The sequence below is a fragment of the Bos indicus x Bos taurus genome, chromosome 2, assembly GCF_003369695.1.
Source record: "Bos indicus x Bos taurus breed Angus x Brahman F1 hybrid chromosome 2, Bos_hybrid_MaternalHap_v2.0, whole genome shotgun sequence".
NCBI lineage: Eukaryota > Metazoa > Chordata > Mammalia > Artiodactyla > Bovidae > Bos > Bos indicus x Bos taurus.
This window is the reverse complement of record NC_040077.1, coordinates 47,117,715-47,138,841: the sequence shown is the minus strand read 5'-3', so window position 1 is coordinate 47,138,841 and position 21,127 is coordinate 47,117,715. Positions and strand designations below refer to the sequence as shown.

Sequence of the window (21,127 nt, the reverse complement as noted above, 5' to 3'; positions counted from 1 at the left end):
AAATATGCACTGGATAACTCCTTGGAAACAAAAAAAGTGAAAGTCATTCAGTTGTGTATGACTCTTTGTGACTCTATGGACTGTAGCCCACCAGGATCCCTTGTTCATGAAATTCTCCAGCCAAGAATATTGGAGTGGGTAGCTATTCCCTTCTCTGGGGGATCTTCCTGACCCAGGGATAGAAGCTGAGTCCCCTGCATTGCAGGCAGATTCTTTACCATCTGAGCCACCAGGCAAGCCCCAGGCAACTCTTTAGCTGACCCCAGTCTCACGATATCACTGCCTCTCTGGGCATTTGGAACCTAAGAACACAGGGTTTCGGATGTCTCTTTCAGATGTTTTTAATATCATTTCTCTGGACTTGGGCTGAACTGGCCTGTGGATAGTATGACTATATTCTGCCTGCTTTCTGGTCCAGTGCAATTAAGAATTTCCTCTTTATTAAGATTTAACTGGAAGATCAATTCATACTGCTCTGGATTGCCCTGTTCATAAATTTCAGAAGCTAGAACCGAAAAATTAGATGTACAGTCATGATCCAAGTGGGAGAAGGACATTTACAAAGTGTTAATGGTGAAATTCTCTAACAAGGAACAGAATTGGGAGGTAGAGGTGAAAGAGAGCTTTCAAATTTTAGTATATACTCTATGGTTAGAAAAAGACACATATATATTTTTATAATTTTATATTTATAATGTTTTAAACAAACAGAAAAACAAAATTTGGGAACTAAATAGAACACGGTACAGCTTTTATAGCCCATGGACTTAGCAGGCTGTAGAGAATATAGGTGCTTTAATTGGATGAAATCCAGTCTGCACACTAAGGTTGCTGACGGATGCTTTAAACCAAGAATTGGAACTGAATGAAATATTGATTTGGTTCAGGTTCAGTTCAAAGGCTACTCTGATATTCTGGTTTTGTTTCAGGTCAATAATTTTAGAAAAGGGCTTAGGTACAGTACAGTCTGGTTGAGCTTTGGAAGAAAAAACAGTTGGCTCAGTTTTATATTCAGCAAAGTAATAATTTATTCCAGGTTTTGCTTCAAGTTGCTGCTTCAGATGGAACTGTGATATCAAAGTGAAATCATTGAGTGTTGATTTTGTTTGAAGTGGAGGCCTATGGTACCATTTGGTGATTATCGAATGAGATAATGGAGTCTTAAGCAATAAAGCTAACCCATCACAAAGTGCTTGGTTTGTATTGAGATAAATGTACACAGTCAGTGTTCAGGGGGGTTTCTCGAGAGGTAATGTATACTGTTCATGAAGCCATGGATTAGGAGTTACATTCTGTCGTTTGTCTTTGGGTGTCTTTTGTTGTTGTTTTTTCTTTGAGAAATTCCCTCTGGCTCCGGACAGTTTTCCTGGGGAATTTCCACAGAATGCATTTTACAGGCTGAGAACCGGGTGAGGCCTGGAACGGTGCAGACGCTCACTGATTGTAGCAAATTGAGTGTGAAGCTGATGGTAAACATTGTGATGGAAAAGTATGTTTGGTTTTGGTTTGCTTTCCAAGTAGATATTTAAGAGAGACAGTTGAGCTGAATGGTTTCCATAGATCCTTTTTTTTCATTCTGTCTTTGCAAGTTGGTTTTCTTGTTGGGGATAGCCCTCGGCCGGTTTAAGAACTTCCCCTTTTCGCTCAATTTGCATGGTCACATTTGGTACTGTTTCCTTCGAAGGCGCCAACAATGCTCCTCTGCAGACTGAGAAGCAGGGAGGAGTCTGCATGATATTCTCGGTGGGCTGCTTTTTCTTTTCTGGGACTACCTGATATCACAGGAAATTATTCTATTTCAACTTTCCAGTCCGCCAATTAATTCTGACTTCCTGGGGGAGAGAGTGGTAGTGGAAGAGTGTGTGTGTGTGTGTGTGTGTGTGTGTGTGTGTGTGTAATGTCAGTCAGAGTTCCTGGGTCCTGGGGCCACCCCAACTTCCTCCTTCAGAGTCAGGGATTCTCAAAGCGTGAATATTTGGGCCCTACAGTGTTCTGTTAACAATGGTGAATTTGTTCCTTGATTTGGCTGTTGCTGTTAATGAAACAGTAACCTAATTAATTGTAATTAGAGTGCCTCAGAGGTCTGCTTCCCTTTGAATCCATCACCAAAGAGAACATGATTCTAGTAAAGCCCCAGCATATTCCTCAACAAAAGAAAAATGTTTGCAAAAAATTCTGGGTATCGCTGAAAAGTTGGATTAAGTTGAGAGCTTGCGTGGTTGATGGAGCCAGTTTACATCGGGAGCAAGGGGGTGTTACGTAATCTTCCTCTTTATACTCGTTTTGGTCAGTTAACTACGACCTTTCTCGTCAAACAGGAAAGCGACAGACTATTAACTTTAAACAGCTCCTCATTGTGTCCTTTGTGTCTTTTTTGTGGAGTGACTGTTTTTGTAACTTTTTCTGGAGGGCTGCACGCTAAATTTCTTCAATGCCTAACTCCCCTTGGCTGTGCTTTGCAGGAGAAGCTGTGCCTGAGGATGAACAGATCAGTGCTAAGGACCAGAAGAGTCTAGAGCCCTGTGATAACACCCCCATCATAGACAACATTGCTCCCGTGGTTGCCGGCATCTCTGCAGAGGAGAAGGAGAAGTACGATGAGGAGATCTCCAGTCTCTACCGACAACTGGATGACAAGGTCTGTGGTCAGAGTTTATAGACCTCACACTGGTACAAAAGCTAAAGGTAGCAGGTCCTAGACTTACTGGCTGGAAGCAGCTCGAGCCCCATGGAACCTGATGTAAGACTGAAGACTGTGTTCAGTCTTCCTAATGTGTTCCTAATGCTTACCCTAGCTCTTTATTGGGTTGTGCTGTGTGCTAAGTCACCTCAGTCCTGTCTGACTCTTTGCGACCCCATGGACTGTAGCCCACCAGGCTTCTCTGTCCCTGGGATTCTCCAGGCAAGAATACTAGAGTGGGAATGCCAGGCCCTCCTCCAGGGGATCTTCCTGACCCAAGGATTGAACCAGCGTCTCTTATGTCTCCTGCATTGGCCGACGGGTCCTTTTACCACTAGTGCCACTGGGGGAACTGGATTCATGGGGAATGGAAACTTTCATGGAAATTTGATTGAAAGATTGGCCTCGGCAGACAGAATCTTCACATCTAGAAACTGGATGGGACCTTATCATAGCATGAGGGTGGAGGGTGAGTGAACTTTGTTTAATTCTCTCTTCTTTTCTTCTCTGGGCTTGTCTGTCACCTCTTGGAAATTCCAGCAATGTCCCAGCTCTAGGGGCAAAGGTGGTGGCTCCCAAAACTCAAGTGTGTACTTTGGTCATGTAGCTCTAAGGTCCGGAATGAGGAGCCAGTAATAGCATCAGTAAGGGGCATCCTCTTGAATGAAGTCGTTTGGATATGCTGATTAGGGATGTCCAATTTCTTGGCAGACTTTTGGGACTCAAAGAATCCTGTCTGTGCACAAATTGGAATAAAGGAAGAGAGATCTTGGAGAACACTGTCTCACTCATCCCCAGTGAAGGTCAGGTTAGGAATCCCAGAGGCAAAGGAAATTAAATTGATGTTTCACGTGACCTTGGCATATTGCCCTTGGAATACTTAAATCCTTTCAGTTCATTTCATCCGGGTTGCTGATATTTTTAATCTGATTTCATCTTTCCTGCTGTGGTTCAGCTCAGAGAGCTTGGGGACACCTCTGGCTTGGGTAGAACAGCTTTGTTATGTTAACATTGTCATTAATCTTACAAGCCTCTTTCTTCTGAGTAAAGCTCAGAGTCTGGTCTCACCTTTACAAGGGAAATGTGACTGCTTGCCCTAAGGAAGCTGGTTCTCTTTGTGCTTGTGGTGTTGGGAGTTTGCATTATAACCACAGTGTTAAACTGGGGTCACCCTACCCTTTGGGTGACATATTTAATAAGATATTCATGCTGTGCGAGCTGGATTAATTACTTTTTAGGCACTATACATACTGTTACCCTTCTCTTTCTACCCAGGTATTTTATGTAAAACCTCAAACAAAGTGAGAGAAAAGGGAGATCAATAAGTAAGTGAGCAGTCTATGTGGATTTTTTTTGTTTCTCCAAAGAAATGTTATTGTTGAAGCATATTGCAATTTTTTTTTTCTCATTTAGAATTGAAGAGTTCGTTTTTAGTGTCCCCAAAGAATCCTGGATGTGGGGTGATAACCTGATTCTGCTCTCTGTTCTCTACGAATAGAAACCAAACATGGTTGGAACTGGGATCTTTTTACCCTGGTAGCATGAGGATTTTTCACAGATCTGAGAAAACTTTAGAGTCTTGAATTCGGCATCTGAAATGTAGGCAGTGCCAGGCCTTGGCAGTTTTCAGTTGGTAGCTGGCAGAGCTGACCCTGGAGCTCTGCCTCCTCGTTCCCAGCCTAGGACATTTTCTGTCACATTCCTTTCCTTTAGTATATGTTTTGAAAACCCTGGTAAGCATACATTTTGAGATTAGCATTTGTGGTCCATCACAGGGTGATGCTGAGAGATCTGGGAAAGGACTTGAGCCCCAAAGCCTCAGCCCGGCGGGGGGACACCAAAGCTTGTCATGCCATTTGTATCTCTACCCATGGATGGCCTGGGTATGTCTTATCAGGTGTCATTTTTTTATTTGTCTGCCTTTTAAAGGTTCTAGAAGCGATTTCATGTTTCTGATGATGTTGATGGTTTGATACTTTTAAGAATACATGAGTTGGGACAAGGCACCTTCATAGATTATTAGTGGCAGCACTGAAAGTATCTAGGTTTAGATAAGATGCTAGCCCAGGGTGCTCAGATGACTTACATCGCCTGGAGGTGGCAGAGCTACAATGAGCTTACACATCTTCTGACTCCCAGTCCAGTGCTCATCCTATTTTGGCTTCAGCCCTTGAAATGAGGAACTTGTCAGTCCTAATGAATTTGTCTAGAATGTGCTGGAAGAAAGATTTTATGTGCTCTCCTTCCCGCTGCCCACTCTGTCCCTCTGTGCTGCCCCTCCAGGGGTCGAAGGACAGGTGCTTTTCTAAGGCGGTGCTGTGTGATGGAAAAGCAGCCACTTTAGAGTCAGTCCCGTGGCTTACCAGTGCTGAGCTGGGCTGATGCCCCATCTGCTGAAGTTGTGTTTCTTACCTGCAACATGGAGCTCATGTCTGTTACTTCAGAAGGTTGCACTGGGGAGTAAACGATTCCAGGACATAGCAGATGCTCACTAAATATTAGTCTCTTTCTTTTCTGTCTTCTCCCTTTGTTTAAGGGAGAAGCCACATGATGGGGGTATCCGAGGGTGGGGGTGAGAGGTGGGCTGAGAGCAGAGTTGTTAAGACAGGCAGCTTGGCACTGGCACTGTCTCTCATTCCCCATCACCTCTCCAGTGCTTCTGTACTGATGGAGATGTAAGAGCGGAATTAAGTGTAAGTAGGAGTTGAACTGATGGTATTCATTGAATCATTTCACTGAGCACCATTGCAACAAACACATCTTTGTCAGTAAGGGTGACCAGTAACCTACTGACAACTCACTTATTTCAAATACCAGAATATTTTCTGAAAAGTGTCTGCTAATCCATTATCCAGACCAGATTTTAACAATTGGCATCAGAGTGAGCATGTATAAACATATTCTAAAAGATGCGCTTGAATGTATAGATATTGACTGCACAGCACATCTTCCTCTGAAAATTTTGAAAATTAAAAAAAAAAATCACAACAGACTATGCTAATTCCTTAGAGAAGTTTCCTTAAGAAAGGGTAAGTGTAGGTTTGGAAATGTCTCTGACATAAGCGATTCATGTTGTTATCATGTAGTCCTTGGTCATCATCCTTTCCAGACAGGCTAAGGGCCCTTGATTTCTCATGGTACCTCAAACATAGCCGCCTCTCAGCCCCTCACCCATCAGGAGTGAGCCCACGTCGTCAGGCTTTGAAATGAACACAGTATAATAACAAAGCGCTTGAGCCGCTGTTCTGTCTCTTGTGATTTATATCACTTGTAGCCGTTGCTTATACATCCCGGGGAAGAGGTGGCAGCTCTTCCACGTTAAACTTCTTGAGTCTTTCATGTTAAGTTGTTTAATATTTGTGCGCTGAGGAACATAAACACTAAAACTGTTCCTGGTAACTGACATTCTAAGTTTATATAGAAGAAGAGAAAATATGTCCAACATGATAGTCTTCTAGTTGGGGAAATAACTTTTTTTTTTGAGAGAGAGAGAGATTTCACTTACTCTGGTATAATTTCCCTAATTCTTCTGCCAGAAATCTGACTTCAAGAGGAAAGCCATGAGTATTTTTTAGAACCATTAAAGAATTTTTAACTTGTAAAAAAATTTTCAAAACTTTGGGGTAAGATGTGCTATGGAGTCCGTATCTATACATTTAAGTGCATCTCTTAGAACCTGTTGACACAGGCCTGATGCCAGCTGTTAGGATCTAGTCCATGGATAATAGATTTCTAAGCACTTTTCAGAAAACATTCTGGCATTTGAATTTTCCTATATATAAAATAGTTGAGTTGGTGTTAAAAAGTTCAGTAGAAACACGATCTCCCTGAACAGAGAAATAAGCCCAAAAGATATTCTATACAAAGGAAAAGAAGACACAGCCCTCATAATATTAAGGTTAGAATTTTCTTGCTCTGTGGAAAGCATCAGGCTGTGATACTGGTTAACCTGATTTAAGTGGATGAACTGACACAACCAAACAGGCAGGAGAGTATCCTGGGGAAAACTGAGGTCCTGCAGCCCAGGCCCTTGAATTTACCCTCTAACCCCCACTCTGGAAAAGGAGGACAGTGCGGTACAGGTAGGTGTCTTAGGGGCTGCTGGTGGAGACACCTGGGCAGCTCCTGGCACAAAGAGGAGCACAGGACTACTGAACTGGACTGAACTCTGCTCGGGGTTTAGACCCCAGAAGCGGCGTCACACAGGATGTTCTCTTGCTCCTAAGGGAGAGGCATGTGGGAAGCCGCGCTGTCTTTCTGCACAGGCTGCGCTTCACAATTTCCTTTGAATTCATGAACACCTTTGTAACCAAAACTGAATCTCACGCGGTTAGGCGCTGGCCGCCTGCCGCTTTGGACCACGTCTAGGGAGGGGAGAGGCGGAGCTGCTCACACTGGGCCGTGGGAGGCGGTAGCTCTGGCTTTTGTGGCAGCAGCACCTAGTGGCAGAAGCTGAGAGCAAGAAGAGCGGACTAGCCTGTGGGGAGATCCTTGCCCACTTCAGTGACACACAGAAACGAAGCGGTCGTGTTTCTGCATGCCAGCTTCCTTGAGGTTTTTTCAGACTGGTAAGAAATTTAGCTCCTAATCAAAGGCAGCTCTCTAATGCCAAAGATGAATTCTCTAGTAAATGTTTCCTAGTCTAAGTAAGAGGTTTGAAGTGGAAATACTGGTCTCTTTCACCCGTCACATGGCAGTGTTCCCATTCACAGACGTGTTTGACAAGGTTCGGGACGCGTACCTGTTATAGTACAAGTGGTTAGAGATTCACGCCCTAATTTTTTGAGCTAGGAATTCACTGTTAACATCTTTGAGTTGGAAGGGATAACTCCAGAGTCCCTTTCAGTTTCCAAGCCCTACATCGCTGATTTCTGGATGAGAAGGAATTGAGTTGAATGTGGAGGATATTGATTTCCCCAGAATATCTAAATGTTTCATCGGCTGAGAAAGGTGGGTGAAGTCGTATTTGAACCAACCTCTCATCTGCGAGGAGGCACCACACCATTTGCTTCATCTTATTAGCAAGCTTACAGCTGGCATCCTGGTATCCGACTGCCGTCCATCGAGAAACCAGGCTATCAAAAATGACATAACCAACCACAAAAAATTAAACATGATGTTTCGTTTCAGGATGATGAAATTAACCAACAGAGCCAGCTGGCTGAAAAGCTAAAGCAACAGATGTTGGATCAGGATGAGGTAAAGAATGCAATAAAAATTTTTTTTGCAAAGTTCTTTTATGACTGTCTGTTGTGGCTATTCCAGAAATTTAATTTGCAAAGAATTTTTTTTAAAAAATCACTGAATCGTGGAAATTTCTTGGTAGATTTCCTTTCAGTGGCTGCTAAAAGCTGATTTTAGCTGAGTTTAGGAAATAAATGTCTGACTTGGTAGAGCTCTAGGGTTTTGAGAGTAAGTAACTGGTTGCTACACAATCTATGAAGAGCAGAGACAGAGGAGCTTGGTAGTGGGGCAAGGATGACCCTGCTTCCTCATACCCGGGGCCCAGCACTCCTGGTTCATTCCATTTCAGCCTTTTCTCAGCTTTGCAAATCAGGTAACTCAGGTCTTTGATATACACCATGTTCTTGTGCTGTCTTGTAGGGAAAAAAATACTCAAAGAACAAATGTAGAATGTAGAGAAGAGGAAAGCAACACAAGATAGGGGTCCAAGCACTGTGTTAGTATATATGTGATACACTTACAAGGAGGCAAATTTTTTTCAGTCTCTCCCTGGATGGCACTCAGTTCTCTAGTAGATGTCTTTTTTATGTTGTATTTTTGCCAAGTATTTTACAAACAGGAACCTAAGCAAAGAACAGGTAGCCAATCTATCAAATACAGATGGTTCGTAATTCCCTTGCAGAGGGCCTAAGTATGTTTTCTCTTTTGTGCTTTAGAGTGTTTTCTGCTTTGTTGCTAAAATGCTATGGATTGGCTCATATGATACAATTATAGCAAGTGGCTATGGTTCATGGCCCCAGTCCCACCCCTCTCATAGATGTAACACACTCTCTCACCATTTTCTTCTCTTCCTCTTTGTTGCCCTTCATCTCTTTAGGACAGTGATTATGCCCTCTGCACAAACATTTCTCTTGGCAGGAACCATATTTAATTGATTTTCCTCTTAACTATAGTTGAGTCTTCCATTTGTTCAGCGTTTCCTGCCCTCTCCCTCCCATTCTGTTGCTGTGCATCTCCAACTTCGTACAACTGCTGTGATAAGCTTTCCTTTTTGTTACAGTAAAGACTCTTAATATTTTTCTATACTGTCAAGACAATATCTGTTCACTATAGGCAAATCAGAAAATACAGTAAGCACAAAAATAATGAAAGTATCCATAAAGTCAGTCATTCACTTTTTACTAGTGTTAATGTGGGGGGCAAACTCTTCTGTAATCTATGATGAATATTAAGAAAAATTAGGGACTGCTCTTTTATACTGTTTTGATTGATTCTGAAATCGACCAGTTTACAATGTGAAAAAATGATAATAGTAAAAAGCCATGTAAGTATTATTATAGTCCTTGGAAATTACTCCTCCTCATCCTTTGTTCAACATGTGGAATAGCCAGTCAGCTAAAAAGTGTAATTCTTGATCTGTAATCAGTTCTTGGAATTAAGCTTATGCAGCTTTAAATACGAAAGAAACAGAAAGAAAGAGAAACATATTTTCAAGACAACATGCTGTCTTTTCATTTAGCATATGGTTTCTAGTTATCCTGAGCTTTTTCAACTTATTTTCTCTAATCTTTGAGTACAGCACTGAACATAAACCTTTGAACATTAGCGTCACCAATTCCGTGTCATCTAATTTCCCCAGCTTTTAGCTTCCACGAGAAGAGACTATGAGAAGATTCAGGAGGAGCTGACACGTCTCCAGATTGAAAATGAGGCAGCCAAAGACGAGGTGAAAGAAGTTCTCCAGGCTCTGGAGGAGCTGGCTGTCAATTACGACCAGAAGTCACAGGAAGTGGAGGACAAGACCAGGGCCAATGAGCAGCTGACAGACGAGTTGGCCCAGAAAACGGTTGGAGCATTTGTGTGTGGGGGCGGGACTTCCTCGGGTGCCATTCCTGTACTTCTATTGATATTTACTGACAAGACACGGCATAGCATGGCAGTTGGCTGAGTGGTTTTTCAGTGTTAGGCACAGATGCCTTCTGTGAAATCCTCCAATAATTGAAATAGTTTGTGTAAGTGACTTGTCCACTTGCCCCAGATCTTCATGTCAGGTCTGTTTTATATCTAGGGGATTTGTAACACCAGAAGTGATGCTTTATAGGATACTCAAGAAAGTGCAGACTTTGGAGCCAGAAAAATCCTAGTTAGAAATCTGACTTCACAACTGTTAAGCCTTAGTTGAGACATTAACACTTCAGTGTTCATTTCCTTATCTGTAAAAATGGTGATAGTAACATGTTCCTTTCAGGGTATGGGAGTTCGTGACAGTTTACATAAAACACTTAGCGTGGACCTGTGCGTCATGCTACAGTGTAAGCAAATAAATCCCCGAACATTGTATTGACGGGGAGCGTGCAAGGCACGGAGTCCACTCTTCCTGTTTACACCTTCCTGAATGCAGCCCGTTCCTTCCCCAGCGCTGCTTGTCCTCGCCTAGGACCTAGCTGTCCTGGTTTGTCTGTTGTCCTGTTTTTCAGCTAGTGCTTCGATCTGCACGTTTCCTAATTTTCAGAATCTCCCAGCGAGAGATACTGCTGGTTCTGCACAGGGAGCTAGTGGCAGAGGGCCAGTGAGCATTTGGTGAGGCGGCTGCTGGTGGAACGCATCCATTTTCGCTTTTTCTACTTGGAAGATGGGCAGTGGGCAGCCGAGTGGCTGTAACCAGCTGCCCTTGGCACCTCAGTCCAATGGCCTGGTATCATGGGATTGTGCCCATTCTGCTTGGTGGAAAACCACCATCCTCCCAGCAAGGGGAAGTAGCAGATGGTGCAAGAAAGTGCCGATCTGTTGACCGTAGATGCTGTGGATGGAAAACGCTGCTTATTCCATACATTCAGCTGCATGTAGGAAGGCTTTTTAATGTTTCCCAAGATAGGAACTACTGCTTCTGTGGATTTTGAAAACAAAATGAAATAAGCAGTGGCAATGCCTAAATAAAAACAAAAATGAAAAATAGAAAAACAAAGCAGAAGTTACATAGGAAAGAAGGAGACTTAGATTTTTCGGGGCTTACTGTTTTCTGCAAGATTTTTTAACTAGTCTGTGGTATATTTGCTTCCCAAAACAATGAAACATTTTCCATGATACAAGTTTTATTTTCTGTCAGACCAAAGTACTACTAGACTAGTTTAGAATACTATTTTTAGTTTGATTATCAAGAAATACTCGACTAAAATAGTTGCATATGGAAGAATTACATAAATGTCTTTGCATTAACCTTTACAATTCCATAATTTATGCATATTATTTTCTCTTTTGGCTGCGTTAATACCAAGAAACCAAAAGATGGCAAATTTGTTGATGTTGAGAGTTTGTTAAGTTAGGTAGTTAAAAATATATGCATATTGGTAGCATACATGAAGAATGGGAAAGGGATGAATTTGTTAATGTTTGGTGGTAAAATGGGGTTTCTGATATGTATATTTAGAAGCCATCTCCTGTTGAACCAGACTACATTTGAAATGTGATGAAGAGTGTCCAGTTCTGGTTCACTTGAAGATGGAAAGACTTTTTCTTGGTTGTTCTCTAAACTCATTAATGTCCCTTTGGGCCTTCCAGACCCATCTGTTATCAAGTCAGATGGGAATTTGGAAGTGGTCCCAGGGAGCAGGTTTGTTTAGAAGTGGAGGTGGAGACATTTGAAGGTATGTTTGTATCCTGAAGAATGTGGACTGAAACAGAACATCTGGTAGGTAGGATTAGATGTGATTACACATGATAAACATAAGGACTGGTTTTGAGCTTTATTTGTTTTTAATAACTTATTCCACTGACCTGGAAATTATCATCTGATATGCAGACAAATGACGTATCAGGCCAAGACGACTTCCTCTTCTTATCAGAGAATGCAGAGCTATACCGTAGTTTGGCTTAAAAGGACTCCTGTCGAAATTACATGAGAGGACAAAAGAACTCCACCCTACGTGATGTTATTCTTGATGACACTGTGTGTATGAAATTGATGGGTGGCCCTTTAAATCTGTTGTTAAAATGTGTATTTCAGACTACACTGACAACCACGCAGAGAGAACTGAGCCAGCTGCAGGAGCTTAGCAATCATCAGAAGAAAAGGGCCACCGAGATCCTGAATCTGCTGTTGAAGGATTTGGGGGAGATAGGAGGAATCATTGGTACCAACGACGTGAAGACTGTAAGCCAGCCCTTCTTTTATCCTCTCTACCTTCTCTTATAATGGCACGAATCTGAGCAAGCAAGGTCTGTGTTTATTCTCCTAAGTGTCCAGTGCTTAGCACGCTGTCTTGCATCTGCTATGTGCTTGATCATATTTGAGTGAATGAACGAAAGGCTGATTGAGTGACTAAGTAAATTATTATTTTGGTTAAGGAGCAGAAAAGAAAAATTACCTTTCAATTATAGGAAATGTCCTCAAATCTTGGTTGGCCTTCTGTGAGTTGGTTTAATCCTCAGAATTACATGCCAGTGTCACAGAGTTTTGGGATTGGATAGGTTAAACAAAAGTTCTACTCAGAAATGTTTCTCCCTTTTTTTTTTTTAAAGTTATGTATTTATTTTTGGCTGTACTGGGTCTTTTTTGCTGTGCGTGGGTTTTCTCTAGTTGCGTTGAGCGGGGGTTACTTTCTGGTTGCAGTCCACAGACTCCAGGTGCACGGGCTTCAGGGGTTGTGGCCCACAGGCTTAGCTGCCCTGCAGCATGTGGGATCCTCCTGGACCCTGAATTGCAAAGTCGTCTCAACCACTGGACCACCATGGAAGCCCTCTCCTTTTCTATGAAAATACAACAGAATGAAGGTCCCCAATCAATCAGTATGAATTAGGAAAGCTTTCAGCTGGAAATTAGAGGATTCTAACGGTGGCTTAATAAAATAAAGCCACATTTATTATTCACCGTATAAGAAGTCTAGACTCTTGTTATTCAGGTTGTGAGCTTCATCACCCGGGAACTTGTTCCAACTAGAGTCTCTCAGGCCCACCTCAGACCTACTGAATTAGAAGCTGCATTTTAACAAGAGTCCCCAGGTCATTCCTATGCTTCTTGAAGTTTTAGAAGCAACTTTTGGTACAGGATCTCAACAATGTCAAGGATCCAGGTCTTTATTTTCTTTCTGTTTTCCTCAGCCTATGACCTTTTCACATCTGTAGATTTTTGTCTCTTGGTAGCAAGATAGCTTCTATAGCACCAATCATCATGTCTGAGGCAGGACGGGCTGTAAAGCCAGACAGCTTTCATCCAGGAGAGAACTATATCCCAGAAATCCCCAATAGGCATCCCCTTATACTTTATAGAGGCCAGAATTGGGTCACATGGTCACCCCAAATTGCAAGGGAAGCTGGGAGAGCAAAGAGAAATAGTTTTACTACAATGGGCTTAAACCAACCATGATTAACCCCTGGGGTGGTGTACATTAGTGCCATCGATAGCAAGGTTATAAGGGACGTGGTGTAAAGTTGTCTATGAGTTTAGGAATACAGGGAAACGAGAGTAAATACTGCTATCAATCAAGAACAATTTGCCACAAAATAGACAGGACATTGGAAAAATAAGAGTGACATCAAACAAAATAGCTCTCTTGAGGTATAATTGACATAAAATAAGCTGCATGTATTTATTTATTTGGCTCTGGTAGGTCTTAGTTGCCGCAGGCAGAATCTCAGTTTTGGCATGCAGGGTCTTGTTCCCAAGCCGGGCCCCTTGCACTGGGAGTGTGGAGTCTTAACCACTGGGCTACCAGGGAGGTCCCAGCTGCACATAAAGTATAGTTTGAGAAGTTTTGACATATGTGTACATTCATGAAACCATCATCCCCACAATAAGATAATGAGCATGTCTGCCACCTTCAAAAGTATGTGGGGCTATTGCTGGTCTCTCTGGTCTATTTCAGTGATCTAATCTTTATACCAGTACCATACTATTTTGATGATTGTTGTTGTTGTTCAGTTAATTACTGTAGGTTTATATGAACTCAAGACCTTCTGTGGAGTAGCCATTGATAAACATGTGTGGATTTTATCAAGCTAGGGAATAGTGTTATAGTATTAAACTTCTACCTCAAAGGTTAAAACCAAATTCTTGGAGTTTAGCCTGTTAGCCTTTAAAAGGCCGAGTTATACTTCAGTCTGCTTTGGAGGAACACTCAGGTTTTGAGTTGGGATTGTTAAATACTAGACAGGCCTCCCCAAATTACTTTTGTTTATGGACATTTCTGGGAACCACTGAAAGCTCTTCTTAGGTGGTATAACAGATCGAGGTTTAGAGCATATGACCTCTTGTAAACTCAATCGTTCTTTCATAGAATCTCTGTTGTAACTGAATATTTCATGAATCTTTGCAAATGAATCTAATTTTAGCATAAAATTCTCCGGTACTATAAGATTAACCCTATTAAGTTCCAGTTCAATGATTTTATATTTGAGGATTTATTTTTAGACGCATATGTTGGTGTTGAGCTATAAACTTCTGAGGTTGGGGTGATTAAATGGTCCTTGCAATATGAAGGTGCAGTTGATTTATGGGAAGTTGGTGCCTGCCGCTGATAATGATAAAGGAAGATATTTTTATGCCAAGTTCTAAAATAGAGCTGATGAAAAATGCTAATGAAATCAAGGAGTGTCTGGGTGGCTTTGGAATTAAAAAAAAAGAGTCTTTACCTTTAGGAATATGAAGTATGATTGAGATTATTTTTAAGTACTTTGAATATTTTTAAGATAGCTTTGAATTCCAGACATTGGATGCCCTAGTTAATTTCATTGATAGCTAGTTAATTTCATTGATAACTTTCACTTAGATAGCATCATATTCTTAATCATTCTGTTTTTTTCCTTACAATTATGATTTAATTCATAATTGTAAGGAAAAAATTCATCATGGCAATGAGCATTAAAGGGGAGTAATTATGTGACTTTGGGCAAGTTACTTTATTTATCTGGGTTTCGTATTCCTAATTTGTAAAATGATAAGATGAGTCCAGATTATCCTGAAGATGGTCAGCTCAGGAATTGCATGAGTTATGCATATATTTCTTAGATCTATCATTGTGGGTACAGATACTTTTCTTATTGGCGATGAGTATTCAGTTGATATAATTGTTTTGATCTAAAAAATGAGATCAAGGAAATCTTTTTTGGTGGTCTTGTGTTTTTATTCCTAAAAATCCTATTCAGTCCCCCTGGTGGTGTTCTGGGGTGAGAGGGAAAGATGGCTGCTGGAGTCTCTCTCAGCCCTCAGTTCTAGGATACAGCAGGCCCAAACAGCAAAGAAACAGAAGAACTCATATTTCTCCAGCTCAGTCATGTCTTGGGGCATTTTCAGAGTCCGGGCAATACTTAAGTCAACAAAACAAGATGAGAGCAGCAAATGACAAGATGAGCCTGGTGTTGACTTCATCTAGGTTTATTAGTGAGCCTCTTCTTTTCATGTTCCAATGTCACCGATTTTTCTTTAAGGCAGAGATTTCCAGATTTCTAGGCACAAGCAGAATAACAAGTTGAGGTTGAGTAAACGAAATGGATTGGATTAGCTGCCTAGTTTTCTTCCAACCTCAGGTCTAGCTGAGATGGAGGTGAAGAAATTCAAGCAGGTGACAGAGACCCTGGGCCCCACCTCCATGAGGGACCTGGCTGTGGATGGACCAGAGATGCAGATAAAACCGTTCTGGATCCTGGGCCTGAAGTCAGCCTTCATCACTGATAGCTCCCTTCTCATCAACTTCTTCAGCACAGCCTGGGGTCTGCTGGGGCTAGGGTGTGAGTTCCAGTCCCCACAGAATGGTGGCTGGGGCCCTCACCTCCAAGAGGGCTTGCTTCTTCATTCCCCTCCTGCTCCTCAGCCTCTTGGAAGCAACTTTATCATGCCTTGGCTCTGTGCTGCACTTGTAAATAAAACTGACATTTCTAGACGCTTTTTCTAATAAGGATTTTTTAATTCCCATTATGACTTTGTAGGGCTTCATTGATGGCTCAAGCAGTAAAGAGTCTCCCTGCAATGCAGGAGACACAGGAGACGGGGGTTCGATCCCTGAATTGGGAAGATCCTCTGGAGAAGGAAATTGCAACCCACTCCTGTATTCTTGCCTGAAGAATCCCATGGACAGAGGAACCAGGCAGGCTGTGGTCCATGAGGTCACTAAAAGAGTTGGACACAATTGAGTGACTAAATAGCAACCACAAACGACTTTTTAGGTCTTAGAATGTGAACAGTCACTTCACTTGCCTTTTACTTGGCCCAGAAACGGCACCTTGGGTGACTGCAGTATGCTCCAGACACGTGGGTGAGGGTGAGTCCTATACAGGCAAGATGGAAGGGGAGGCAGTCTCTTCTGCTGAATTAGCCATCCACACTGGGCCTCATGGTCTAGTACATACGTTTCAGTCACTGTCAGACTCAGAGGAGAGTTATTAAATAATCCTACAGCAGCAAACTCTGATTCTTCTTTTTAAAATAACAGTATACTGGAATTACTAAAAACTCTGAACTTATATGACTACATATATGAGCTCGTAAGTGGTAAGAAACCTTGCAGTTAATATTTGCTTGGAGTGCTCTTTTGTTTTGTTTTTTTCCATCAGCCGTAGATTCAAAATCTCCTTTTTGACCTCCTAGAATAAGTATGGCTTCAGAAGTTATGGTTCTGGTTTGAGGGAAGAAATACCCAGTTCTCACTTTGGAGAATGCCCATTTTTGTAATTTTTTTTTTTTCTACTCATCTCCAATTCAGATGTCACCTGGGCATAGAACACAACGTGCCCTCAGCTGAAGAACGTCTTAGAGGAGGAGGTGTTTGCTCCCTTCCCACGACACCCTAACTCGGTTCAGCAATGTTCTCACCTCCAGGAGCTGGTATAGGTTGTGAATTCCACACAAAAGAGCTGGATGTCCTCTTACCCTTATACAGAAAGACAATACACAGGGCACACTTGGTCAGGCTAAAGAATGAGTTTCTCATCTCTGTACCATGTTGGACCAATCACCAAGGCATGAGGATAAAACTGAACTTAAAGATTGTGGGCTTTTCTCATCTGTTACCTCCATGATACTGGATTATGAAAGGAGTGTAATGAGTGGTATTGGTAGGCAAATCACTGGCAGTCAGAAATGTAACTGATTATTGAGAACCTCCATTAAAGTAAGGGGCTTCCCTGGTTGCTTAGCTGGTAAAGAATCCGCCTGCAATGCGGGAGACCTGGATTTGATCTCTGGGTTTGGAAGATCCCCTGGAGAAGGGAATGGCTACCCACTCCAGTATTCTGGCCTGGAGAGTTCCATGGACTGTATTGTCTGTGGGGTTGCAGAGGGTCAGACGTGACTGAGTGACTTTCACTTTGGCTTCTGTTCAAGTAAGATGGAGTCAGATGTTGATACTTGTGGATTTTCTTGCTGTGAACCTGGACTCTGCATTGTGTTGGTAGACCCTGATACATTTAGCAACATTGTTGGGGAATTTTTAGGGGAAGGTTGACACCAGATTACAGGCATTCAGCCCTGTCCAGTGTACTTTTTACCTGCTGCCAATTTTCAGGGTTGATAGACCACTCCGTGTTCCTAGCTCTTAAATGTTTACTGAAAAAAATAGTCATACGATGAGTTAATGACAGCAATAATGACAAAAGTGGGCAGATGGAGTGTATTATGAAACATCAAAAAAAGAGTTGGAATCACTGTCTTAGAATAACTGAAGCCTCTGTTTGTGGGATGGGTACTGGAGAGGGCTCTTGTATTCTCCTGAGGTGCTAGGATGCCCTCTGGTGGTTAAACAAAATATTCGCAGTTACTTTGCTCCTCAAGGCTATCTCTGCATCTCAGCAAATGGGTTTCTATCCCAAGTATCTTGCTACATTATTTGTATCCTGTAGAGCTCTGAAAATTAGACAACAAATATGAGATGGGGCAAGAATTCTGGTTGTCAGAATCTTTTCTTCTAAAGGTGAATTTAAACTGTTATTCTCAGGTGATCTTAACTAAGCGAGATTCCTGTGTGCTTGGATGGGGCAGGCATGCAGGGGCAAGGAAACATTGGTGATAATGAGAAGTCATGCAGGAAGACTTTCATCCAGAGGTGTTTCTGGTGATAGCATGTTCCTGTTCATTAGATTCTTTAATTGAGAACTATATAGAGAATCCTCTGTACTTCAACCTTTGCTTATAGAAACATGTTCAAGCTCTTAGACTGCTGTTTCTCTGGATAACAGACTGTAGAGAACATAACTGAAGTTTTGAATGATTTCTTTTGGGACTCAGGATCACCTTTAGGAACACTGGGTTTTGCTGCCCTTCCAGAAATGTAAGGAACACCTCTTCAAAGTTATCTCTTTTTACAATTTCAATATCTTTTTCTACTGATACCATCTCTTTCATTCTAGAAAATCAATTGTAATGAAAAGCCTGGTTAATTGAAGATTATACTAATTGAAGTTTTATCCAAGGTTTCAGAGAATGTGGGATTGAACCTATATTTCAACTTCTGGTTCTCAGCTTGTGGTCCTGTTATTAGGGATTCTTAACCCAGAAATCCACAGACATCCCCATGGACAGGTTTCAGGGCCCTGTGAACCTCTGCTAATCGTAGGCATCATTGAGTGGTTCCCTCCTGTGCTCAGTTGGCAGATGTGAACGGAGTCATTGAAGAGGAATTCACCATGGCCCGACTGTACATCAGCAAGATGAAGTCGGAGGTCAAATCTCTGGTGAACCGCAGCAAACAGCTTGAGAGCGCCCAGATGGACTCCAACAGGAAGATGAATGCCAGCGAGCGGGAGCTGGCAGCCTGCCAGCTGCTCATCTCCCAGGTAGGCCACCCCTTTGTTCACCATGTCACACCCTTGTGCTCTGGAAATCTGTTTCCTCCACGCTCTTACTGAGGCTGATGGTACCTAATAGGGACAACTGATGAACGTATCCATGGCCTCCCAGGCAGTAACCGGCCAGGCTTATTCTTAAGGCTAGGTTTAGTCGTACAAATTACATGAATTACCTTTAGTCTTTTTTTTTTAATGGATGTGTCTACATATCTTTATCTAGCTATTTATAAATAAGGTAGGTAGGTAGGTAGGATAGATAGTGATGTATAATGAGTGGAAAAGATTCAGTCCAGTTCAGTGGTCAGTCATACCCGACTCTTTGCCACCCCATCGATTGCTGCATGCCAGGCTTCCCTGGAAAAGTGGAAAAGATTGGGTGGCATCTAAAACACCTCTCTGCTAAGGCAGCACTCTTCGATCTTTTAGTCTCTACCACAGATCCGGTTTAATATGGGACAGCAGAAACTGCCGCCACTACCAGTATAGCAGTAGCAGGAAGCATTTTACTGAGTGCTTACAGTGCCCTATATACTGTTAAGCGCTTTACCTGCATTCTCTCACTTGATCTTTAGAAGAATTCTGATAGGCAGGTGTTATGACTGTCCTTGCTTTTTAGATAAGGAGAATGAGACTTGAAAGATTAAATATACTGTCCAGACTCATATAGCCAGTGAAAGGCAGAGCTGGAACTCAAACCTTTGTGTGGGAACTCAAAGCCTGGAAGGGATTTTCAAGCCCCAGTGATAAGGTACTCTTCTGTCCGTTAGGAAGCATTTTCAGTTTAGCATGGTGGTTTCAGAAAACTGCAGCCTTGTTTCTGGTCTGCCCCTGCACCTGAGGCTGGTATTTGGGGCTGAGGCCTCTGTGAGTGGTCCAGTCTGTGCTGCACACTGCCTCAGTCCAGGCATTAACATAGCTAAAGTCATTTGGGGAGAGCAGATACCAGCGTGTAACGGCACATCTGACAGTGCTGAGGAGCAGATGAAAGCATACTTCATCCTGTATGCTTTTAAACATAGGAATGTGTCATCATACAACCATCTCCAGCCTCGTCTCCTACTGTAATCATTTAAGAGATGCAAATTAAAGCATCAAATTTCCATTTTATAAATAACATAGTAAGCAAAGAAGCGTTGAAGAGATTAGTCAATGCTAGTGTGTAATAGTGAAATTTATATACATTGTTGAGAAAAGTATAATTTGGTCAGTCCCTTTGGAAAGCACCTTGGGAATCAAAACCCATAAAAACGTAAGTATACTTTGGCCAGTAATTTCACTTATAGCATTTTTCATTGGTAATGAAAGTGAAAATTTTTCATTTCATATGGTATTATCATTCCCTGATTTAAAATATTAGCACTTACATGGAAGATGTTGATTGCAGTATTACTTTCATTTTAATAAAATAAAATAGGCAACTATTTATAGAGAGACTAATAACATAAAGTTACATGAAAGGATATTATGCAGCTCTTACCAAAAATGTATGCAACCTAGTCATTTGGAAAGTATAATTATATAAAGTTAAATAAAAATGGAAATGCTGAGTGACAGATCTATGCTATACCTTGCAACTTGATAAAATATGCATTTATATAGATAAGACCAGGAATATAGGGGGAAAGTAGTTGATAGAGTGGTTTATGGGTGAAATTTATACTACTTTTTCTGGATTTGCTGGACTCTTTGACATTTTTATAATTTATGAAAATTGAGAAGAACAATAAACATTAGGGCATAGTACACTTCAGGTCTGATTTCCAGGTCACCTGTTACTCTGAGAGCATGTGCTTCTGAAGTACTCTGTCCCTAACATTTGAAGGCCAATGCAAACGCACAGACAGAGGCCCTGCGGCCCAAAGCCCTCTGTCTTTCCTTCCATCTGGACACATCAGCCTCCACATCCAAGTCAGGCCCCTTCCACACGTTCTATGAGTTGATGGAGCTGTGAAACTGTGTCAGCTGTAACCTATGTAAATGGATGATGGAAGCTGCACTGCTGCTCCTGGGGGTGACCTCAGGGTCATTAGAGTAACAAGTTTCTAGTTTTCCAGACTCACTGTGATCTAGAAGAGGATGTGGGTTCCAAGTGGGCACGCTCCCTTGGCATAGAACTTTGCTCGGTAGACTGGGGTACAGCCAGAGGACTGCCCAGTGGGGTGCTCTGAAGTGTCAGGCCCAGGATTGGGGCCCTAGTTGCCAAGATGTTAAGGTGACACACACTCAGGGTGTGTGAGATTGGACTGAAAAATATTAGGATGGTTTGGGGTTAAAGAATAACCGTGGTTAGACAGTGCTTTCTGCATTAGGAACAAATACAGTTTTCCCTTAGGTGCTATTTTGTACTCTGCCACAATTTACACAAAACCAAAGATTTAGTCATTGTTGCCTGGGGTTCAAAAGTAAGAAAAACCTTGTTTCTTTATTTTCTGACATGATCTAAGGAACCTGACAAAATATTTCCAGCTAAAATGCTGTTATCTCCTTTGT

At 42.0% G+C, this 21,127-nt stretch overlaps 1 protein-coding gene across 2 annotated transcripts in view; it reads left to right on the top strand.

The window, feature by feature from the left end:
• The window catches only part of KIF5C (kinesin family member 5C), a 159,412-nt gene that overhangs the window by 101,582 nt on the left and 36,703 nt on the right, over nucleotides 1-21,127 (top strand). For both annotated transcript variants that reach the window (XM_027561223.1, XM_027561231.1), the window contains exons 12-16: nucleotides 2,463-2,638; nucleotides 7,811-7,879; nucleotides 9,504-9,710; nucleotides 11,868-12,014; nucleotides 18,437-18,625. In XM_027561223.1, coding sequence (XP_027417024.1) covers nucleotides 2,463-2,638; nucleotides 7,811-7,879; nucleotides 9,504-9,710; nucleotides 11,868-12,014; nucleotides 18,437-18,625 — 788 coding nt within the window. The remainder of the gene's footprint in view (nucleotides 1-2,462; nucleotides 2,639-7,810; nucleotides 7,880-9,503; nucleotides 9,711-11,867; nucleotides 12,015-18,436; nucleotides 18,626-21,127) is intronic.